This window comes from Solea senegalensis, linkage group LG4 (genome assembly GCF_019176455.1).
Source record: "Solea senegalensis isolate Sse05_10M linkage group LG4, IFAPA_SoseM_1, whole genome shotgun sequence".
Classification (NCBI taxonomy): Eukaryota; Metazoa; Chordata; class Actinopteri; order Pleuronectiformes; family Soleidae; genus Solea; species Solea senegalensis.
Window position 1 is genome coordinate 19,820,605 of NC_058024.1, and position 21,950 is coordinate 19,842,554.

The 21,950-nt window shown below is 39.1% G+C and overlaps 3 protein-coding genes across 4 annotated transcripts; 1 reads left to right on the forward strand and 2 right to left on the reverse strand.

The window, feature by feature from the left end:
- Positions 1-688: 688 nt before the first annotated feature.
- Positions 689-2,655, reverse strand: LOC122767797 (pre-miRNA 5'-monophosphate methyltransferase). Its single transcript, XM_044023269.1, has 2 exons — positions 2,443-2,655; positions 689-1,411 (listed from the first exon to the last, which is right to left on the reverse strand). Exons 1-2 carry the CDS (start codon positions 2,635-2,637, stop codon positions 854-856), a joined length of 753 nt encoding a protein of 250 aa, XP_043879204.1. The 5' UTR covers positions 2,638-2,655; the 3' UTR covers positions 689-853.
- A 1,542-nt stretch (positions 2,656-4,197) lies between these two features.
- LOC122768433 (cytochrome c oxidase assembly protein COX14 homolog) lies at positions 4,198-4,646 on the forward strand. Its single transcript, XM_044024443.1, has one exon. The coding sequence runs from the start codon at positions 4,208-4,210 to the stop codon at positions 4,376-4,378; it is 171 nt and encodes a 56-aa protein (XP_043880378.1). The 5' UTR covers positions 4,198-4,207; the 3' UTR covers positions 4,379-4,646.
- Positions 4,647-4,869: 223 nt separating this feature from the next.
- cers5 (ceramide synthase 5) lies at positions 4,870-19,552 on the reverse strand. 2 transcript variants are annotated; one of them, XR_006360304.1, is made up of 11 exons: positions 19,473-19,552; positions 14,659-14,764; positions 13,771-13,901; positions 13,442-13,499; positions 13,241-13,291; positions 12,225-12,317; positions 9,796-9,924; positions 9,449-9,555; positions 7,564-7,720; positions 6,557-6,706; positions 5,624-5,690 (listed from the first exon to the last, which is right to left on the reverse strand). XR_006360304.1 is itself a non-coding variant. In XM_044024442.1 (10 exons), exons 1-10 carry the CDS (start codon positions 19,535-19,537, stop codon positions 5,532-5,534), a joined length of 1,056 nt encoding a protein of 351 aa, XP_043880377.1. In that variant the 5' UTR covers positions 19,538-19,552; the 3' UTR covers positions 4,870-5,531. The 2 variants fall into 2 exon arrangements, 1 of the variants encoding a protein (XP_043880377.1); XM_044024442.1 differs by lacking the exon at positions 6,557-6,706 and having other exon boundaries at positions 4,870-5,690.
- Between the last annotated feature and the right edge of the window lie 2,398 nt (positions 19,553-21,950).

Here is a 21,950-nt window from a genome sequence, read left to right on the forward strand (position 1 = left end):
AATTATTTTTCTTTTTCAATTATGCACCACTGTTCAAAGATTTTATATCCTAACTTTACAAAATTTACAACCTTTGTAATATTCAATGGTTTCTTTTAAAAAGACATTTTATGTAATGTTATTTTTAGTATTCTGTAATTAAAATGATGAAAATTAGAACGCTGTGCTTGTTTTGATTTATTGACCACTGTGATCTGCTGAATGCTGCTGCTTTTTGACAATATAGCCACAAAATATAAATTGTTTTCCATGGCTTTTATCAGATGAAAGTGAAATGTTTTTTATCTTACATCATCCCATACTTGACTGTCTTCTGGTTTAAGGCTGCGACACAGCTGTTTGTAGACAACATCTCAGGCTCCAGGAATTTGGTCTGTTCAAGGTCTAATGTGTAAGAGTTGGTGACATCTAGTGGTGAGACTGTGGATTGTAACAAATGGAGGACTCCTCCCTTTCCTCTAGTATGTCAGGTAGCTAGGTGGCCTTCACGTACCAGGAAGACAATCATTCGTCTTGGTTTGTGTCGTAAGCTTCTGCTTCAAAACGTGACACAGTGGCTATAAAAAAAGGCTAATAATCGATTTTTGTTTTAAAGCCATTATGCACTAAAACTTGTATTACATTCAAAGCATTTTCACTACTTTTAGAATATTGATTAAAAGATTATTTGTAGTGTCTTTACAATGGCACTTATTAACAAAATGTGTTTATTTTTGTTAAACCAAGCATACACACCCCAGTAATACCCAGATTAACAAAACTCTTATATTTCTAAAGCTGCAAACAGTGAAATGATTGTATAATAATGTCCCTGCAGCTCCTGTGCAGCAGATGAAAACTCAACACTGTTCCTTTAGACCAATCTCCTCCTGAACAGTAGCAGTTTGCGGTCCCACACAGTGCTGCCATAGCTCTGTATGAGCTCCATGCCACAGTCTCTCTCCAGGTGTTCCCTGGCATGTGCAGCCATATCCCCACGAATCTTCAGGGTCTTGAAGACATCAAAGTCCGAGCGACCCAGCTTCCTCAGCCGCCGAGCCGCAGAGCGATAACACTTCCATGGCTGCGCCTCCAGCAGGAGATGCTGACTGATGGAGGCCAGGTGAGAGAGAAGCTGCAGCAGGCCCGAGTCTCCGTGGTTCAAATGGACCCACATGGTGACAGCCAGGCACAGACTCAAGTGGAAGTGAGAGCAGCCGTGCTGCTCCAGGTAACGCTGCAGCTGCTCTGTGTCTGTTGTGATGTCCAGAGGGATGAAGGAGATGCTGCGGGGCAGAGGGTTGGTCTGCTGAGCTCGCTGGATTAGAGCCTCGTCCAGGTCGAAGCCCAGGAGATGAACTCTGCTCTTCTCTGACTCGTCTTCACTCACAGGCTCCTGCACCACATGCTTGTAAAAGGCTACACTCAGGTCCTGGTGTTCAGAGGGAAACAAAGAGGAGGGCACTGATCACCATGTTGATTTCAGAATCAAGAATCAAACATTCTGAAAAGGGACAACACACCAATTTGTACTCACTTCTAATTTATAATAGTTCTGTACCTCCAAGGAAAATATGTTAAATAACATGAAATTAAAATAATTCTGATGTCAACCTTTCCATCTCTGATGAAAAGCTTATCATGTCTAACATCACTGTGTTCCAAACCTTATATTATTTAACAATAAGCTTGACTTGCTATGAAAATTCCATGTTGTCCTGACCAACATAATTGATACTAATAATAATATTATTACAATAAGTCTGTGTTATGTAAAATAAATAGTTTAATAAGTTGTGTTTTTGTGACCGTATTTAAGTATTTCTTTGGTTTGGTTTGGTTTGTTGCGCCTCACAATAAAACAATAGAACTGTGTGTTGGGGAGCTAGTGTTCTCAAGTCATTCACATGAAATATTAGAGCTGCAACTATTAATCGATTATTTTCACAATAAATCACTAAAAAAATCAGAAAAGGTTAAAAAATGTTGATCAGTGTTTGTCAAACCTGGAAATGAAGATGTTCTCAAATGTCTTGTTTTGTCCACAACCCAAAATGATTCACTTTTAAAGAGTTCTTTGTTATGTGGAGCATAAAGAAAGAACATATTCACATTTAAGAAGCTGAAACAATCAGAAATCTTGTTTTTTTAATCATGAAAAAAAGCGTCAAACCGATTAATTGATTATCGAAATAGTTGACGATCGATGTAGTAATGGATGAATCTAGTAATTGTTTCAGCTCTATGAAATATTAACAATTTTCCACATGAAAAACATCTCGGTGGATTTGATCGCACAGTAAAACCGTCACCATTAATTGAAACTCTTAAGGCATGTGTAGATTATGGAGAATTACTGTATGCCAAAGTGTTTAAAAACATGTCACGTGTGCATGCAGGAAAACTGCTGGTAGTTTTAACTAAAAACAATAACAACAACGTGCTGCTGTTTGACTTTCGTACCCCAGAATTACAGCCCACGTCCAACATTAGCGTGTTCTCTTCCCCGCGGTTGTAACCTAAATCCTGGAGGAGAGAGGCAGGAATGAGACTCAGACGGTTCTCTGGAGGATTAAAGGTGTAGTAGTTTATGAAGTTTCCATGAGGAGCAGCTCCAGGTTCATTTAATTCATCTACGGAGCCGCTACATGTTGCCATTGTAACTGTGTGCGTCTGTCAAATGCTTCCGAGTGGGAAACATGGACGAGCAGTCACGAACCATTCATTTACTTGGTAACATTTACCAATACCCCATTTGTTTCCGCTTCCACGAATAGTTAATTTAATTTTAATTTGTTTTAATAAAGAACACAATATTAAAACAGCAAAGTATGGAAGCCCGTTTCAGTCAAATAAATATAACGAATGCCCTGTTGTCTGGAAATGCAACCCCGTTAAAATGTATCTCTCTGTCTTGTGATCCTGGAATATTTCAGCACATAATCAGATTATTATTATTTTTTTTGGAATTGCATTTATTTCTGGTAAAATTAACAGACCGTGTAACTATTGCGATTTGTTGGTGTCATGTATTTGAGCTGAGCATCTGCAACAATAAAACAAGAATGAAGAATTATTCTAATCTCTTCCAGGTCAGTAGGTGGCGCTCTGCCACTTTGCCCGCAGGTTTGTGAGATATGTCTCCTCCGGGTTGCCGTACCCGATGAAAAGTTCATTAGCTTCTTTGCTATTTTCACATGTCTGTCCACTGACATTCAGGACAACAACGACAGTTTGTGTTTATTTGCGCCTCTTTCAACAAAAGGTAAGAAGTTCAGATGCTCAGAATCATTTAAAAGTATATGCTCTACTAAATATGTGACGGATATTTGTGCTTCTGAAGGTAAAAAGGAACAGTTTAGTAGTTTAAGATACTGTGTCACAGACACACGTGAAATGCTAATGAACGTTTAACTAATGTTACGTGATAGTTTATTAGTGCAACAGTCTGCTTCGTTTGTAAATGTACAGTATGAAAGAACAGTATGATCAGACAGCAAAACAGTCATAACCCGTGTCTGACATTAATGTGCAACACAAGGAAGTAAAATGGCAGATTTGTTTTATAACACCACAGCTGTATATGATATTATGATGCTCTGTTGACTCAAAGACGTCTCGTTTTCGAAGTATTTTCTGTATTTCCTGTCGTAATCGTATAAATATGGTTTTGTACAATATCTACACACAAAATAGAACAATGTTTCGGTGTAAAAATATAGTGCATCTCATCAGCAAACTGTACTGCAATGGAATGGACCATTACAGTGTTTTACGATATAAACTATGTGTGAATTTAGTTACTAATGTGCAATCAGCATTTTTGTTCGATCGCTTCATATTGTTCAATGATAGTAAATCTGTAAGAATAATCATGTTTGCATTATGGGAACAATAAAAATAGTATAACAGTAATAGTAAAGTATACAATACCCACGTAGCCAAGTACCTAATAGATCACATATGTGGATAACATTTAATTTAGCTAAGTTTTATGAGATGGTAGAATATAAATATAATTTGGCAAATCCAGCAAGTTAAAATAATGTATTTGATTTAAGTCTAATGAGACTCTCTACCACATTATTAATGGTGTGGCTCAATCCCAGTGCTACATTAGCCACCTTGAAGATTATAGATAAAGCTTCTTTACTCTCCAAAACTGCTGTGAGTATTTAGCCTCTCATCTTGCTGATGTCCTCTTCCTGTTTCCTTCAGGATCCTCATTATGGTGACTGGAAAGCGTTTGGCTGACATCGGCTACCGGGCTTTTTCTGGCTCCATGATGCTGCTGACGGTATACGGAGGATACCTAGCTGTAATGCGAGGGTACAGATACATGCAAAGGCAAAAACAGCTGAAGCTGGCAGCAGAAAACCAGGATCAAGTCAAAGACTAAGGCGAGATGGATTCATCTCCTTTTTGCATAGATGTGGACATTTTCCCTTTTCTCCATTTTTTTGTCATTTACTGAATCAGGAAGATGTTTATTCTTATTAGGACATTTGTCAACTAAATTATGAGGCTGGTGTGTCCTCTAATGGAAGATGAACCACACACATTGTTTGTACGTATCACTGGCCTCCTTCATGTCCAAGTTATGACTTGCACTCTTCAAGAGGTGAAGATGGATGTAATTATGTTATATTAAATGCCTTTAAACCACACAATGGTAAATAGTTTGCATTTATATAGTGCTTTCCTAAAGCTGCTTCACACTACAATTTTGCCATTCATCCATTCACTCAGTTTCATTCAGCGCATATATATCATTCATCTTTCATACGTGGGGTTAAGCATTTTGTCCAATTGGCATGAAGAGTAGCAGAGCCACAGCTATCGTCACCCAATGTACTTGTGTTCCTAGAGGACTACAATAAGAATGACACCTTTCAACAACAGAGTATATTTGGAAAAACACTACAAGGTACTGAGAACAGAATACCAGATGGTTAGTAGTATGTTCTCATACCTGGATCCCTCTATAGGCAGTGACGTCAAACAATTTCACATACATTTGGTCTCAGAAGACGTAAAAAAAACAACAATTCTAAAACGGAACAAAACAATTAGACTTGACGAAGGCAAACAATGTGGTAAAATAGTAATTACACAAAAACTCCAAAGGGCATAAACAGCCGCTGTTTAAAGTGTGGTGCATTTCTGATCACATTTCAGGTGTAATAACTTGAAAGTTTAAAGTCATCCCAGAAGTTTCCTTGTCTAAGTGTTCCAGTGTAAAATCAACCCTTAAAAACAAAAACCATCAAGTTCATCTGACCAATAAAACTGGGAGAGAACATTGAAACTGACTACTTAGCACAAATAAATCCCATTTGAAGAAAAAGCGAACGCTAATCACTTCCTATCGACTGATTTCCTGCTCAATTCACCTCTTGAGTATTGTCGTGCATGTCGTTATAGGAGTCTTCACAGATGACGTCAAGTGCATATCCAACAACCGTTCCACTCGTGAATCTGCGCACACTCGCTGTCATTGTCATGTTGTTAGGGTAATAAACTGCGGGGGGCGCCAGGCTTCAGCCTCCGTGTCACCAGCTGCTGTGGTTCTGTGCTTTGGCGGCAGCACAGTGGCCATTAGTGCCATTTTCTCCCCTCACAGAATGAACAGAATTCTTGATGCCGTCTGTGGGCTTTTCAGCTTCGTCCTCTGAGCTGCTCTCTATGTCGCTGCGGACGTCCTTACACACCTGGTGAATGGAAGACAAGGGTTTAATTAAGTTTCCCTTTTCTATATTTACATGCGAGTAATAACTTACACAAGATGAATAAAAAAAACAATTCATTTTCTGCCAAATAATGCTGGGATTTTTGACAACGCTCCTTTACGACATGAAAGGACAAGTTAACCTGTATGTTCAGCAAAATAGTGTATTACTGTTTTTTTTAAATTTGATTTAATAACAAAAAACATAAGCATTCCCTTTAATCTCCAATCCACGTCTTATTCAGTTTTTGGCCGTCTGAAATGCAGTCTCCATAATTATTATGGCATATATTCACAATGAACAATATCAGCACTGTACAGAGAAAGCTAATTTATACATGCTCTGCTGCTCTGTGAACACTTCACACCTTGATAATCAAGCAAACGCTCGTCAGTCTCCAGGGTCTCTTGTTTTTCCTTCCGTGAGAGGACAGTCTATTTATTTTAATTGCAAAGAAAACTCGAATGAAGAAAAATAGGTGAAGGTTGCTGTGTTATTTTCTTAGTTGCCCCATTTGTAACCATTTGGTTACAATATTGCCCAAATTATTTAAAGTTTGTTTTTTAATTATTTTATTCAGTGTTCGTGTCATTCTTAAATTTTTCTCTCTCCACACGGTGGTGCTGTGGTGACAATTTCAGCCCACTCCTGACTAATGAGAAACATTTGGACAAACCTGACATTTGTGACACTCTTGCCACGTTGTTTTATCATTTACAACTGTCTTCCTACTTTCTTTTTTACATTGCTCACAATGTTGCAACTAGTCTGATTAAGTCCAGATAGAAACCAATAAGAACAGATTACACAAGATGTGTGAGAGGAACCGCAACAGAGCAGAAACTTACAGCCACAAACACAGAAGGTAAAGTTCTCAAGCTGAGGGACAAACGGAAAGAAGCGAAAGTGAAGTAGTGGAGAAGAGATCAGTGGACAAAGATAGACAGAAGGACAGGAGCTCCCTCTCTCATTCCAGAGGGAGAGGAAACAAACAGCGTCTGCAGAGAGAGGACACAGAGTCAGGGACAGACTGAGGGGGAAGGAAATTCAACGAAAATTCTCTGACGGCTAACAAATTCACAGACTGCTCTTCATTTGTGTCACTGCTATAATGGCTCAGAAAGACTATTCATAAATCATTTACAAAGCTTTCAAATGTTTCAAGGATCCATTTTTTGCATAATAGTATAAAAAAAAGGAGAAATGTGTCTACTGCAACACCAGCCTGGGCACAGTGGGTCAGTCTGAGCTTGAGCTTACAGACAGACAGTAATTCACACGTCAAGATGTGTCATAAAGAAACTGTGAAGACGGTGTGCGGCGACAGCAGTGTAGGGAAGTGAAAAATAACAGGTGCCAGATCTTAGTATACAGTCGTTGTGATAGTGGGAGAAAACTTTATGTGTCAAATCAAAAATCAAACACTGTAAAGGTTTTGTGATTAAGAAGACAAAGTACACAGTTTGTGAGAGGCTGAGATGACATCTTTACTGCTGTATTATTATTATTATTATTATTATTATTATTATCATTGTTGTTATTATTATTATATTTAACTTACACATGAGACACTTAAAAGTAGAACATCTATGTGTAGGAGCTAAAACTAATTGAATTGATATTTCTGATTTTTGGGTGTGGTTTCATGGATACATTTACCTGTTCACATGCACATGGTAGTGTGCATGTTTGGCTCCGTAATTTTATGTTAACCAGCACTTTACACTACTGATATCGTTATACCATTATAGATCTTAGTTTTTTAATCATAATATTCATTTTCATCTGTTACAGTTGGTCAGAGATCATTTTCTTTCATTCAACTCATTGACTGGGCTGAGGACACGTGACCCACCTTGCCGCGCAGTATGGCTTTGATGGCTATACGGGCTATGAGGTAGGACCAGATGATGTGCAGCACTTGAAGGACCAGCAGTAAGACGTTGAACACCCACCAGGACGGGAACGGCCCGACTATAGCCCAGCTCTCAAACATAGTGGAGTTAAGGACCCTGGAAAACAAGGAGACAACGACTCAAGGATCAGAAACCATTACTAACGTCTGTCCTCAGTGATCAGATTACATGTGGACAGACCGTCCGGGATGTGTTCTCCTGTGACCACACATGATCAGACCTTCATTCAAATGCACACAACAAAAGAGACGAGAGGAGCCGAGTGGATCTAAGCTCTACTCACGCCTCTGTGACATGAAATGAGTTTTAACCATTTAAAGAATTAAAATCTAACCCTCCATTCGTGTAAAACGCTGTGAATCTAATTCCAATCAGGCAACATCAGCCATAGAAGTGGTCCTAAAAGTGTCCTGAAGACATATTCAGAACAGTGGCTCTCTTACTATGTCTGGGCGGAGTCAAACAGACCTATGGAGGGTTTTTTCAAAAGGGTTTAATATTGATAGTTGTATTTTCATCACATTATGATTAACCACTCTTCTAATGAAGCCCATTGTGAAAGCGAGAATATCCCCCATTTGAAGGCCTTTGGCAACAAAGGAATTGAGTGACAGAGGTCTACTGTAACGTTAGCTTTAAATCCAGGTGCGTGATAGGAGGTGGTCAACAGACTCGCCTCCCCCTGCACAGGTATGGATTTCAGTCCAGCAACAGAAGCTTTATCACTCATCCACACCAAGACACTGAATATAGCTGCTCAGGTTACTTTTGGCAATGATATGCTCTCTTTTGTCTGTCTCTAAAGATTGAGCGTCAACATCCAGGTCTCCGGTGAGGAACAGTCTCAGTCTAAATCTCAATAAACAAACAAACTATACCATAAAGATGGATGTTTGTCTTAAAAAATAAAAATAAAAATAATAATAATTCGTTTTACAAGCTGGTGATGGTTGTATCGCATGACAGTTATTTCTTAACATTAGATTGTGGTGGTTTTCAATCTCACCTCACATGTAATACATTTGAGGAGAGGAGAGAACAGGCCACCACCGGCATGACTTACAGTAACAGGATATGACCCGTCAGCACGGTTACTTAGAAAATCAAACGTGTGTGGTGGAATACTCTAGTATCTTTAAGAGGATCAAAGTTGGGTATTTGTATTTGTTACTTATTTCCAGCCTTTGACTTTGAGCGTTATAAAATAACAGTAAAGTTGAGGTTTATTTTATGAAGCATATTTTTTTGAAATGGCCATTCAGAATCATATTAGGGAATACATTAAAAATGGCCAGGAAAAGCACACAGTTATGGTCTTGTCATGCTTTATATTGAAACTGAGATTGCTATAGTTTGGGAATCAATGGTATACAGAATAGAATCTGACTCATACATACAGTATCTGCACTGTACACGTTTGATCGGAGCAAGGTTTGCATGTTCTCCCCATGTGTTCTCCCCGTGTCTCTGGTTTCCTCCCACAGTCCAGTGGGATTAGGCAGACACTTTTAAAATTGACAGTAGGGGTGAGTGTGAGAGTGAATGCTTGTTGTTGTCTCTATGTGGCCCTGTGATGGACTGACAACCTGTCCAGGGTGTCCCCTGCCTTTCAACCCTACGTCAGTGACCCTCATGTGGAGGATAATGTGGTAGAAGATGGATGGATGGATGGATGGATGCACATTTGTAAACTGTCAGTGTAATAATACATTCCCTGGGAAAAGAGAATGACTTTGCCAGGAAAAACAGGGATTATTATTAAAACAACACGGAGCAGCAGTTACATGCTTCATTCAGACACTGCAGGTGTCGCAGAGCACTCACCATATAGGAAATATAACAAGTCGTGTGATGAAGAAGACCACACTAAACACAATGAAGAGGAAGTCACACAGGCGCTGGTATTTGGTGTAGTTGGCCAGCTTAGCTGCCTGTTTGAAAAGAAAACAACAGAAATGTATACGTCAAAAAAGACACTCTATATTGCATATTCTTATAGCCTCTGTATATACTGCAATGGAAAAATGCTCAGGGTTAAAGGTAATGATCATTTTACCATTTCAACATCAGATATGATCACAGTAAGTGGCCTCTTCATTATACACACATTTTTATTTCTTAAATATTATATTAAACATTGAGACACTTGTGGAAACTTGTGTGTAACTGACCTCCAGGAGGAAGTCGGAGGCGTCGTGGACACACATCACCAGGCTCCCAACTCGCGCCATGTTGTTGACATAGGAAAAGCTGATCAGGCCGACTGTAGCCAGGTGATGGATGAACATGATCAGAAAGTCCTGGAATCAAAAAAGGAAAATTAATTAGCCGAGTGCACATGTCAACTCACCAGAGAAATCAGCAGAATGACTCGTGGCTCTAAGGAAGTGCTGGACCGTCCATCACTACCAACCACCACACACCAAACTACTTATTAAAATGCCAAATATTGACTTTCTCCATCAGGATGCACTGTAATTCACTCAAATGTGATACATTATAGTAAATTGCATTACCGTTATTATTCAGCACACAGTAGCAGTCTTTATTTTCTCATATTTAGTATTTATTTTCATACTTAACCTTTTTTTCTCTCATTTAGTTGCTGTGAAATATCATGTCTTTAATTGATTTGTATATTATTCATCAAGCTCACTGTGGCTCCTGCAATCAAAAAAAGATTCATACAAGCCTCTGCTTTACTTTGTGCTAAATAAACAAATGTTAACATGGTATGTAGCGTGTGAACTTTGCCAACTTAATTATATTTGCAGTAAAAGTAGTAGTTATAAACAATTCATTGTAAATGTCAATGACTGATATTGATAGTGAATTCAATTTTACATGACAGATATCATTAATGGAATTCTGCTACTGCATATAATTCGATTCAGATTCTGCAATTTAATTACTGATAAGTCAGCGTGGAGTAAGAATATAGAAGTTACTCGTGGAAAATAACATTCAAAGCAATTATAATTTTACAATTTCTTTCACAACTGCTATAACACAAAACCCGTCCATCGTCAACTCCTTTATCCTCCACATGAGGGTCGCGTGGCCAATCCCTGTTTCACCAACATATAGATACGAAGCTACACTTGGATGAAGATCCAGCGTTAATGAAAGAGTAAACACGGTGCAGAATGAGGACAAACCACAAAGCAGACACACAAAAGACAACAGACTCGCCTCCAGACAGAGACATGTGCGTCTGACCATCAGGCCATCTGGACTGACAGCAGCAGCAGCAGAGGACACAAGGAGGTCTGCAGCTGAGCGCGTCAACAATGATGCACTACTTGGTCTTACATTGAAATGGTTGTGGTCTAATATCTTAGTTTTTCACATCAAATCAGGATGAACAGTTTGAGTAAAATAGCTAATTGCAATTTTTCTGCCATTTTATTTACCACAGAGATCTGATTTGCGATATATAGACAGTATACTTCAGTTAAATAGTCACTTATAGATTTAAAACAAGATGAAGCACTACAACGTGACACCATTAAAATATCTACGTCGAAAGAAAATTTGGGACGCACTAGCCTTAGATATCAGGGAAGCCGGCTCACTAGATATTTTTTAAAAGAAGACTTAAAACTTGTCTTTTTAATCTTTAGTCTTGTCCTTTTTATTCCAACCCGTGTTGTGTTTTATTTGCATTTTTAAGGTTTTAACCTCTTGACTCGAGCCTCTTGCTATTTTATTCCACCCTGTATTGTATTTTACTGTTTTATTTGCATCTTTACTTTAGACTTCCTTAGACTTCCCTGTGTTTTATTGCTGTATTTGCTTTTTAAATTTGATTTTCCTTTCATTGTGAAGCAGTTTGAGCTGAAATCCTTGTATGAAACGTGCTGTACAAACATAGTTTATCATTATTATTATTAGTACTACTATTATTATTATTATGCTCATGATTATCATTATAATAAAGCAAAAACAGTGTTTTAAAATGACCAGATTTGCTCAAACCTTTACATGATGATGTCCTCAAATGTTTTGTTTTGTCCACAATCCAAACACAGACCACAAACCTGAACATATTCACATTTAAAGAAAACGAGAGACCTAATTAAAACTGTTTGATTGTTTATCAAAATACCAACAAACTCGAGACTTACTAAATCCATTAACGATGAATACAATAACAAAACAGTTTTAACGTCGCTCACAGTGCACGGTGGAATATGTGAGATATTAAAGGCAACCTGTCTGTCAGAGTGCAGCTCTAATACGCTGGCACTGTGAGGAATGTCTCTAATTCTAACAGAGTTAGGCCTGCTCTATCCTGCAGTCACATGACTGCTCTATCCTGCAGTCACATGACTGAGGGCAAACCTCAAGCTGCAAATACAAGGCATTCACAGAGCGTGCAGCCCGGGCCGCATTCAAAAACATGTGACCCTTGGAAACGATAACAACTGTAAAAGCTCCAGACTAAGTCAGGTTTGGACTCAGACACATGCTCATTTTGCGGTTGTTGCCAAATGAGGAACAATGGGCATATTTATTAATGTCTAGCAGGGAGTGGCAGCGGTGCAGAATCCAGTGTGGCCTAACCTCACGAAACCACAGTCAGGGCTGTTTCTCTCACCTTCCTCTTTATGTCAGTGAACTGGGAGAACATGAGTGACCAGTAGAAGGCCAGCTCTGTCACATAGTAGTGGTAAAGGCCCGGGGTCATGACCTAAAGACACAGAGAGGGGACACATGTTAAGTGTTTTGTTTTAATGATTAAATCCAAATGAAGTGTACGCCACACAGTGGTGAGAGTGAAAAGACGATGTGTGGCCACTACCGTGCAGCAGTGGTGGTCACAACACACGTCCTGACGTAAGAAGCTCTAACAATTTCTACATTTATACAGACAGCAATATTATGAACTCTAAATTAGACGCTGCCATATAAAAAGTCTGTTTAAAATAACCCGGATTATAAAGTCATATTCGGACTAAACATGTGGGATTCACATTTTTACTAACAACTGTTCCGGGTCAGGTCAACAGGTGTCCATGTAAATAATATCTAAAATGTAAACATAGTTATTGTGGGCACAGTCCACATACACACGCATTCATTTTCAGTAACAGAGGAAAAATCACTCTCTTGTAGCGTGTGAGGGTTTAAATTCCTGTCCCTAATAATCACAAAAGTGCTAATTTAATCACTCATTTTCTATATACGCACTCCATTGGCCATTTTATTAGGTACACAAGACACTTATTCAAGTTACCGTTGCTTTTATATTATTTAGATGTTCACTAGATATTTATTCTATTTCAAACCGTTCTCTGTAAACCCTCGAGATGTTTTTGTGTGAAAACCACAGTAGGTCATCAGTTTCTGAAATAGCCCGAAATACTAGGATCAGCCTGTCCCGATTCAAAATCACCTTTCCTCACTATTCGGGTACTCGGTTTGAACTTCAGCAGGTTGCTGTAACCGTGTCTGTGAGCCATAAGGGACTGAATTCAAATAAAGTGGATGTTTGTATGTGTTGTTTGACTTGATTTGTGACAGTAAAGGCAGATAAACTGCATAGGATATTTAATAAATGAAATGAGTGAAAGCTATTGTTGCATCACCTCAGGGAGTAGAAATGCGTCATACCTGATAGGGGTAACCGTACCAGCACTGCCTTGTATCCCACAGCCAAGTAGACTGAAAAGACACATGTACACGCTCAGCAAACAACTGATAATGTATGGAACTATAACAACCAAATATGATTAGTAATATATAAAAAAAAACATTGATTGAAGTGTTGCTTTATCAGCGTTTCTCCTCTCTCCCATCTGAAACTGTTCTCACCTGGCACAGAAACCGGAAACCATAGATAAATATGCACAAATAAAATGTAAACCTCCACCTGGAAGTAGAAGAGAGGACATTATAATCAAAAAATAAACTAAATTTCACAACATCCAGTCACCCACACTCAAAACATCTCAGTGCCACAACCAAGACAAATTTCAAATTTCATTCAAATCATAGCAAAAACAAGCCTTGAAGGAAAAGCCAGAAGACGTTCGTAAACTTGATGGTATGAAATACAAAACCACACCCACACAAAAATCAACAACCACTGTGCTTATGACTGCAGGTAGCGTCAAGGGTGAACGTGACAGGCATTAACCTACATGCTTTCACAGAACTTAGTGTGCGTGCTGGGTTTATCTTGGTTCCTGCGGTGTCTGAACCAACGCTGAACCTTCCGCACCTCCCAGTCCAGCTGTTTGGACAGGCCGTCCAGATGCCGGGAGTCTGGACTCTGTGCAGAGAGAGAGAAGAAATAAGGGATGAAAAGCTTCATCGTGTTGCTACTACTCTATCTTTAATATCCAACACTTGAACACATTACCAAACTGACAAGGCCGTGTGAAGAACACCACATAGAAAGAGAGCAAACTAATACAACTTTCAGTGAAAACAGCAAAAAGCAACAGCACAAGTGACGTTATTTCTGCTAATTCTACAAATGGGGACATATGTGGCCCTTTCATCACACACAGCTGTGCTAAATTGTCTTATATAACATCGTCGTGCAAGCTGCCCAAACCACACCCCTATGTTTTCAGGCGTTCCAGGAGACTGGAGGTCAAACATGCAAATTCAACGTTTCTATTAAATTCCTGACTGTTAATTCATGACAGGCGGGTTTTCTGTTGATCTTGTTGAGCACATGATGTATCCCTGCGAAATGTCTGCTTTTGTATTGTATTCATGAGTTCAGTAGACAGACTCCACTCTGTGACTGTATAGCAAATGAAGACAGCACAAGGACTCCGTTTCTCACGTGCTGACAAATGATCTGTTGTGTTGTCGACAAAGAGAGCTGCAGAAAAAAACCTAGTCACTACTACTTTGCAACGTTGTGTGGTCTGCTCTGTTGTAATGTAATGTCAATTCATTCCCACATGACATCTAACAAAGCATAAGCAGCAATAAGGAAGTCTCATTTATACAACGGTGCATAAATGCTCCTTTTACAAAAAGATAAAGAGAGAGATAAAAAAGAGAAATTGAACCTTTGTGATCGACGAGTAAACTTTCTCCAGCACTGCATTGGGCTGAGCTCTTCTTGCAACACCTGGCTGAAGGTGGAGACTCCGTGCACAGGGACCAGCAATAAATCTGTAACACAGGTCAAAATGTGAGTGAGGTCACATTTTGGTGGGAAACTTACAGACCTGTTTGGACAACGTGACGGTGTCAGACATTCGTCAGAGATTAAAACTCAGAAATCAGAAATCATTTCTATGATATAAAATGATAATTGTGTCAAATTGAAAATATGACAATGTATATTCACACAAGACATTTTCATTTGTCGGACACAAGTTCTGCTTATGTTTTACTTAGAAAAACCTATAGAAACAGTAAAATATAACAGTGTATGAACGCAGTTTAACGGCCAGGTATAAGTGAAGCATCTCATTTCCATTTATTAGGAAGATCTGTTGACCATGGCCCTCATTGGTACTGCAGTAACTGTGTTTTAATGCTAAAGGTTGCAGTTGTATGTAGTTTATGTACACACTACCTCTCAGAAACTGTGAGTCAGATTTGAAAAGAATTGCACGTTATGTTTCAAGAGATTCTCATCTGCAGTGATATATATATGTATATATGTATATATATATACATATATATATATATGTATATATATATATATATATATATATGTATATATGATGGATTACGGAGAATAACAATGAACAGAAGCACAATAAAGATATATTTCTACTTAGAGGTTGACAGATATGGAATTTTTTATTAAATATGAAAATTGCTTCACTTACAAAACATTTTAGCGAGTTTCCAACTGTTGCAGTTGCATTTTCAATGTCCTGCACTGGAGTTGTGTAGATAGTCAATGCACTGTGGCTGTGTTGGTCTTAAAATTGTTTGCAAATTGCTATCTTGAGGCAAAAGAAAGCCACTAACCAACAAAGGCCTGGTCTAAAGACAGTGGTGCAGTATTTCATGCTTATTTAAATTTAAATTTAGTGAGTTCACAGTGTGCTTTTTAAACACACTGGGACATGCTTCAACGCTCTCTTGTTCTTCACTCACGCCTCTGCCCACATCGTTTGCTGCTCAACCAGCCTGACCCACAGGGCAGCCGCACGAGCAGAGAATCGTTCACTCCTGCATTAACCAGACACCAACAGACACTAAACATGACCCCTTTGCACCTCACATTGCATGGAGATTACACACTGTGCAACTAGCTGAATTGGAGATGGACACGTCCTCATGCACCTGAGCCATGCATTTTGTGTCTGCACCACAGTGTACTCACATATTTTATACATTTTAATTATTTTATTTAAATGTGTAAACTAAGTTTATAATACCTGGTTACGGTTACGGAAACAGGTTATGAAAAACAAACCTTTGTCAAATAAGATTTTGGATGAAAAAATCATTCTGATTTTGTGACTGAGCAGCATCCTGAGAACAAAAATGAGTAAGATGTGTAAGAAGTAGTAATAATAGTTTCAGGTTCATGTCTGGTTTAGTTTTTGTTACACAAAATTCTCTCCATTTGTGCCAATTGACTGAATTATCTGACGTGTCTGAATTCATCCCTTGTTTTCGGCCGTAAAATGAAGATAAGACCGAGGGATAAACTACAGCAAAAGGAAAAGAAAAAGCTCTAGGGGAGCTTCTGAAAATCCCCAGATGCCTTCATCATTGTGGGAACATTATGACCTCATGTGTCCCTTCCCTGTATGTTTGTTCTGCATTATGTTTGAGCTTCCCTGTAGCCGAGAGACACAGAGACCCATCAAAGTTACAACTGACTGATAAAATAGATAAACAACTTATAGTATCACAGCTGACTATCCAGAAATGCAGCATGGACAAAGGATGCCTTATTACCCACCATAGGCCACTTGTGTGTCCTGTTATTGTATAGCTGTGTGGGCGAGTTATGTGGCCATAAATAATTATTTATGAGAAGGCCTTCGAGAAGGGTTCGGAAATTGAGCAGTAAATGTGACTGTTTTTTAGTCTTTAAAAGGGTTAATTCAACCTAATGCTGGTACAACACAACTCCAAACAGCAGTGACAGTAGTGGCATGATGACACAATGGTGAGTTGGGTGCTGTTGTTGTATTCAAACACCTCATGCAAAGTCTCTTTAAATCTATTTAAATAAACGTGTCAAGCAAAAACAAACGAAACCATGGAAGAAAAAAATACCCTGTGATCTTTACCTGTGAAATCTACAGCTTGAATAACTTGGTTTTCTAGAGAGGTAAAAAAAAAAAAAATAGGGAAAAAAAGAGAGAAATAAAAATGTGGCAGTTCATGAGATCTCACGTCACAGACAGACTTTACTTCCTCTGTGTCAGACATGCGACTGAAATACAGTAAATGAAGACCACAAGGTTCAGCCTAACATCTGTTACCTCAAGGCACCTCACAGTGTGGTGCGTTGTACAGTGTTCCATCACTCTCAAATGACATGACTCATCGATCAGTGACTGTCAACATGAAACAAACACGCAGAAATGCACAAATTTTGTTCAACTGCTTGTTTACACAAACATCTAATCCATTAATCACATCACATATCAGCAACTCAGTACAGTTAGGGGTGTAGATACTAGATATGAGTAAAACCGGGGCAGTTGCTAGGGTTTAACGATTTTGAATAAATATCTAATTGCAATTATTTTGACAGGAAATGCGATTGCGATATGATTCGCGATATCAAAGGGAATGATCTTTTTTACATCATTATTCTCATTCGCATTAAAAAAAAACATTTAAAAGGATTAATGTGTGATATTTGTGCAGCTCTTTGAGAAACAAAGACGTTCTCTTCAGTCTGTGGAATAAGATGTGTAATAATGATTCATCTAAAATGATATTTTGGCACATTTTGGCTTGAACAAATATTGCATCTCCTGCTATTTGAAAATTAGGGCTCTATTTTTAGCAGTAGAATACACTTCCGAAACTTTCGTGGCCATATGCAGGGCTGAACAATTAATCAACATTTTAGCGGTTGCATGTGGCCACGAAAAGTTTCAGAAGTGTATTCCACTGCTAAAAATAGAGCTTAAATGAATGTCATGATCCAACTTTGAAAATACATACTCCACAAATGGAAAGCAAATCGAATCAATTTAGCTCAAACAACTGCCTGACCGAGTACCCGCATATGCCAATCCCAGCTGCTAGTGCTGTTCTGCCACTACTCAGCTCCAAGTTTCCTGGATAGGTAACACTTAGTTAAAAGGCAGATATCACATCACAGACAGCTAAAACAAACATCTCATGTCTTGCACAACAGAGGGCGAAAAGCTCTCTGTTTGTTTGTGTGTGTGTGTGTGTGTCTGTGCGTTCCTGTATTTGTTGCTTTGTGAGGACCCAAAAACGTATAAGACAATTTAGGACAGTTTCTACACATCTTCTAAAGGGCTTTTTTCTAAGTTAAGCCCTGGTTTTAGGGTTAGAATTGGGTTTAGGTTAGGGTTAAGCATCTAGTTGTTCAGGTTCAGGTTAGGGTAAGAGGCTAGGGAATGCATTAGAGAGAGAGACGGTAGGTGATGTAAGGATGTAGTGTTCTGGTAACTATTCAGGATTCCTCAGGGAGGCAACAGATTTTCCACTGTGGATTTTTAAGTGGCAATGTTGTTGGTGCCAGACAGACTGGTCTGAGCATTACAGTGACTACCGATCTGCTGGGATTGTACCAGCATCGCAGAGGTCAGAGCAGAATGGTCAGACTGGTTCGGGAGGACAGAGAGGCTACAGTAACCATTCATGGTTACAAAGTATGCAGAAGATTATCTTGCACAACACATCAAATTTTGAAGCAGATTGGCCACGGCAGCACGACACACCAGGTGCCACTCCTATCACTTTATTATGCGACCTGTCTGCCTAACAAAGTCACCAGAGAGTGCATATTCAGTCAAAATAAGCGGTACATATTTGGCCTGTCTGTTTACAATAACACAAGGGTTAATAACAGACTAATTGGTCTTGCTGACGTCTAATAATGCCACCGATGGGAACATGTTCTAAATTAAAGGTGGAAGTGAACTGTCAACAATAGATATGGACAAACGGCAGATTGATGCAGAAACATTTCATTTTAAACGTGGACAACTTTCTCTTCACTGTTCCTTGAACAATCCTGAGTCTATTTTCAACTCTAGAAAACCGCTCTTTCTCATATAAATCCTGTATTGTCTTCTGCAGCGCACAGGGAGGGTCCGTGGTAGTGGGAATCTGACACTCACCACAAAATACCCAGAGACATTGTGTTCCATTATAAAAAAAGAGGAAGAAAATGAGTGCCTTTTGTGTGACGTAAACACCACTTGCACTTCTTGTCCTCCCTGTTTTTAATGTCTCCCTGCAGGAAGCAGATTTGCCTCAGTTGCTGCACTCTTGAGTTGGCATTCTGATTAAAAACCGGCGACAGGTGTATGGATCATAGTTGCTGCATTACATATCTCAAAGAATACAATCTGTTTCCAATCTGGGTAGACACACAAAATCTGGTTCTTTCAGAAATGTGTTTTTCTTTTAAATATGACCCTTAAACTGAATCATTTCACTGTCCTATGATACTGATTAACTCTAAGTTAAGACTGTGTGCAACTGAACACATGGAAAACATAAAAGTCATTCTGCAGAGAAGTTAGACTGAATATGGAATCATGTTGTTAAACATTACTTAGAGCAATGCACATTACAATCCTCATTTCATTGCGTAAGTGCTACTTAAGCATGAATCACTTAACGAGCGAGCCGACAAGTAGCAATCTGTGTTGTGAGAAAATCCCTAGGGCGGATATGGTGTATGACTGACCTTGAAACGACCCTGTGGTGAAGCTTAGTGCCTATTTTCACACTTTCACTCTTCCTCAAATACATGAGCTGACGTGACACAGACACAAGCAACAGTGCGAGTTCTCTTGACAGCACAGGACTTCCATATTTATGACAAACAGGAGCCGAAATTGACAGACACAGTCCATGCAAGTCCCAGCCTGCAGTGAGAATCGTCAGAATGCGTCAACAGCAGGGGAGGAGAGGTGAGAAACCCAAGTTAATCAAATGATTTCAACGTCAAAACATCCCTGCTCCCCTGAGAACGGCACCAGTGTGGTCTGTGTACACGTAGTACTGACTGAGAGCAGCGCTGCAAACAACGTGTTTCAACAGAGGAAACCTCAAAGTGCAAGGGCCTTGTCTGAGTAACAGTCGCATCTCTATAAATAGCAAAGTACTGCATTTGCAACCGTGGGTTGAACAGTTCGAAATCACAATTTAATACAACACAACTGGCAATTCACAAAGACGCCAATTTAATCATTTGATTAATCAATGTCCTTTTTAATTAAACACAAAACAAAACTGCAATACATGAATGTAAGAAGGGCCACATGGTTGGTTGTAGTGGTTTGCACACTTGACTTTGCAGCAAGAAGACCCAGGGGTCAGGATAAAGTGGTAGAAAATGGACGGATGAATAAACGTAAGAAACAGTTCATACCTTTAAATCCTCTTCCTTACATTATGATTTGATGATATCTTGTGTTAAATCTATACCATAGTTATACTGAACTGAAGCTTGACTTAAAAAGAGATGTTGCGCGTTTCAAATATCACAATTGCAATCTACAGAAACAGTTTGCAATTAGATATTTTTACATTCAGCCCTACATTTAACTGTGGGCTTCAGTCAAATTGCTGCGTTACACTTCACCATTCTGAAATATCATTGCTAGTTTAGTTAGGAGGAGAGATGTTATGCAGAAATTGAATACACCACCATAAGAATGTTTGTTTAGGTGTATAATTGCTTTATGCACTGTTTCTACAGCAGCCTAAACGGACAAACATGCATGTGACATTTTGAAACAGAAGCTTAATCTGGGCAAACAAAGAAGAATGTCTCTGCAGACACAAACCTAGACATAAACCAACAAAGGGGAAGGATAATGTCTTATGAACCAATGAATCATTGCCACTCGAGTTTGGAATGTCAAAGTGTAAGCATTAAAAGGAGAAGTTACTGAAAGAGAAAGAGATGAATGGATTGAAACTACAACTTCTTCTTCTTCTTCTTTTTACTCCAACCTGTTTGCAGCCTTCTCACTTTAGTAGCACAGTGTTGTTGCCATTGTCTGCCTTGACATAAAACAAATCACTTCCTGTGTGCAGCACAGGAATGTCGCCAGGCAACCCAACATCGAAACACCGCTATATAAGTTTAATTAGCACACAGTATCAAGTAACACAGAGATAAGACGGGAATAAACAACCAGAGACTCGTACCAGTTTAAAAATTCTATGTTTACAGGGGAAAATGCAATAGAACTAAAATTAAACAATGGGTCAGAACCAAAACAGCACAACCCTGTGTTACAGCACTATGGAAAGAGGAGTCGGAACTCAGGCTGCGGGTGATGTTTTTTTCTGATAAATAAATGAATGAGTCAGTCAGCTGACCAGAGTGACCAGAGTAGAGACAGAGTATAAAATGCTCACTGATTACATCAGCCCCGGGGTCAGGCCCGGGCTCAGCCTCTGCTCATTGTGCTCATTGAGCTCTCCGCCCTCAGACGCATCCAATATCTGATTGCTCCTAACGAACGGCCATTTGACCACATACGAACCAAACGGACAAAGCCCCGTCAGTTTATTTGTCAGTGGTTCAAGTCCTGGGAGATCTTGGAGAAGCACATTGTTATAATGCAGACTTTTTTGCAGACTAATCTTATTAGTGCCTGCCCCTCTGTTTCCCATTCATGTTTATGTGAAAATTATTCACAGTTTTTTGCGATTTTTGTCGCCATGATTACTTAAAACTCTTAGAATATCGACTGTGTCATAGCACACCATTCCCGATCAAGCCACACGTTTCTAAACTGTGGGAGGAGTTACACGGCAAAGTTTTGGGTTGAAGAATAACAATTCAATACAGAGAGCCTGACAAGCCCCTCCCTAATTCCCCCCCTCCTACTTCCACGCACATACGCACACCTCTGCCAAACTGTCCAAAACCTGCATTTACACACACAACTGTGGTTCTCCCGAACCTCTGAGAAACAGAAAACAGCACGTTTTAAAGTTGTCATATTTCAAGAACAGTTGATGATAGAGATAAAATGTTTGGTTGGTGAGTGTCAGTTTAGTATGTCGTCCAAAATGTGAAAAAAAGTCATACTTTAGTATGTCGTCCAAAATGTGTTAAATAAAGTCATAGGTTAGTATGTCGTCCAAAATGTGAAAAAAGTCATACTTTAGTAAGTCGTCCAAAATGTGACAAAAAAGTCATACT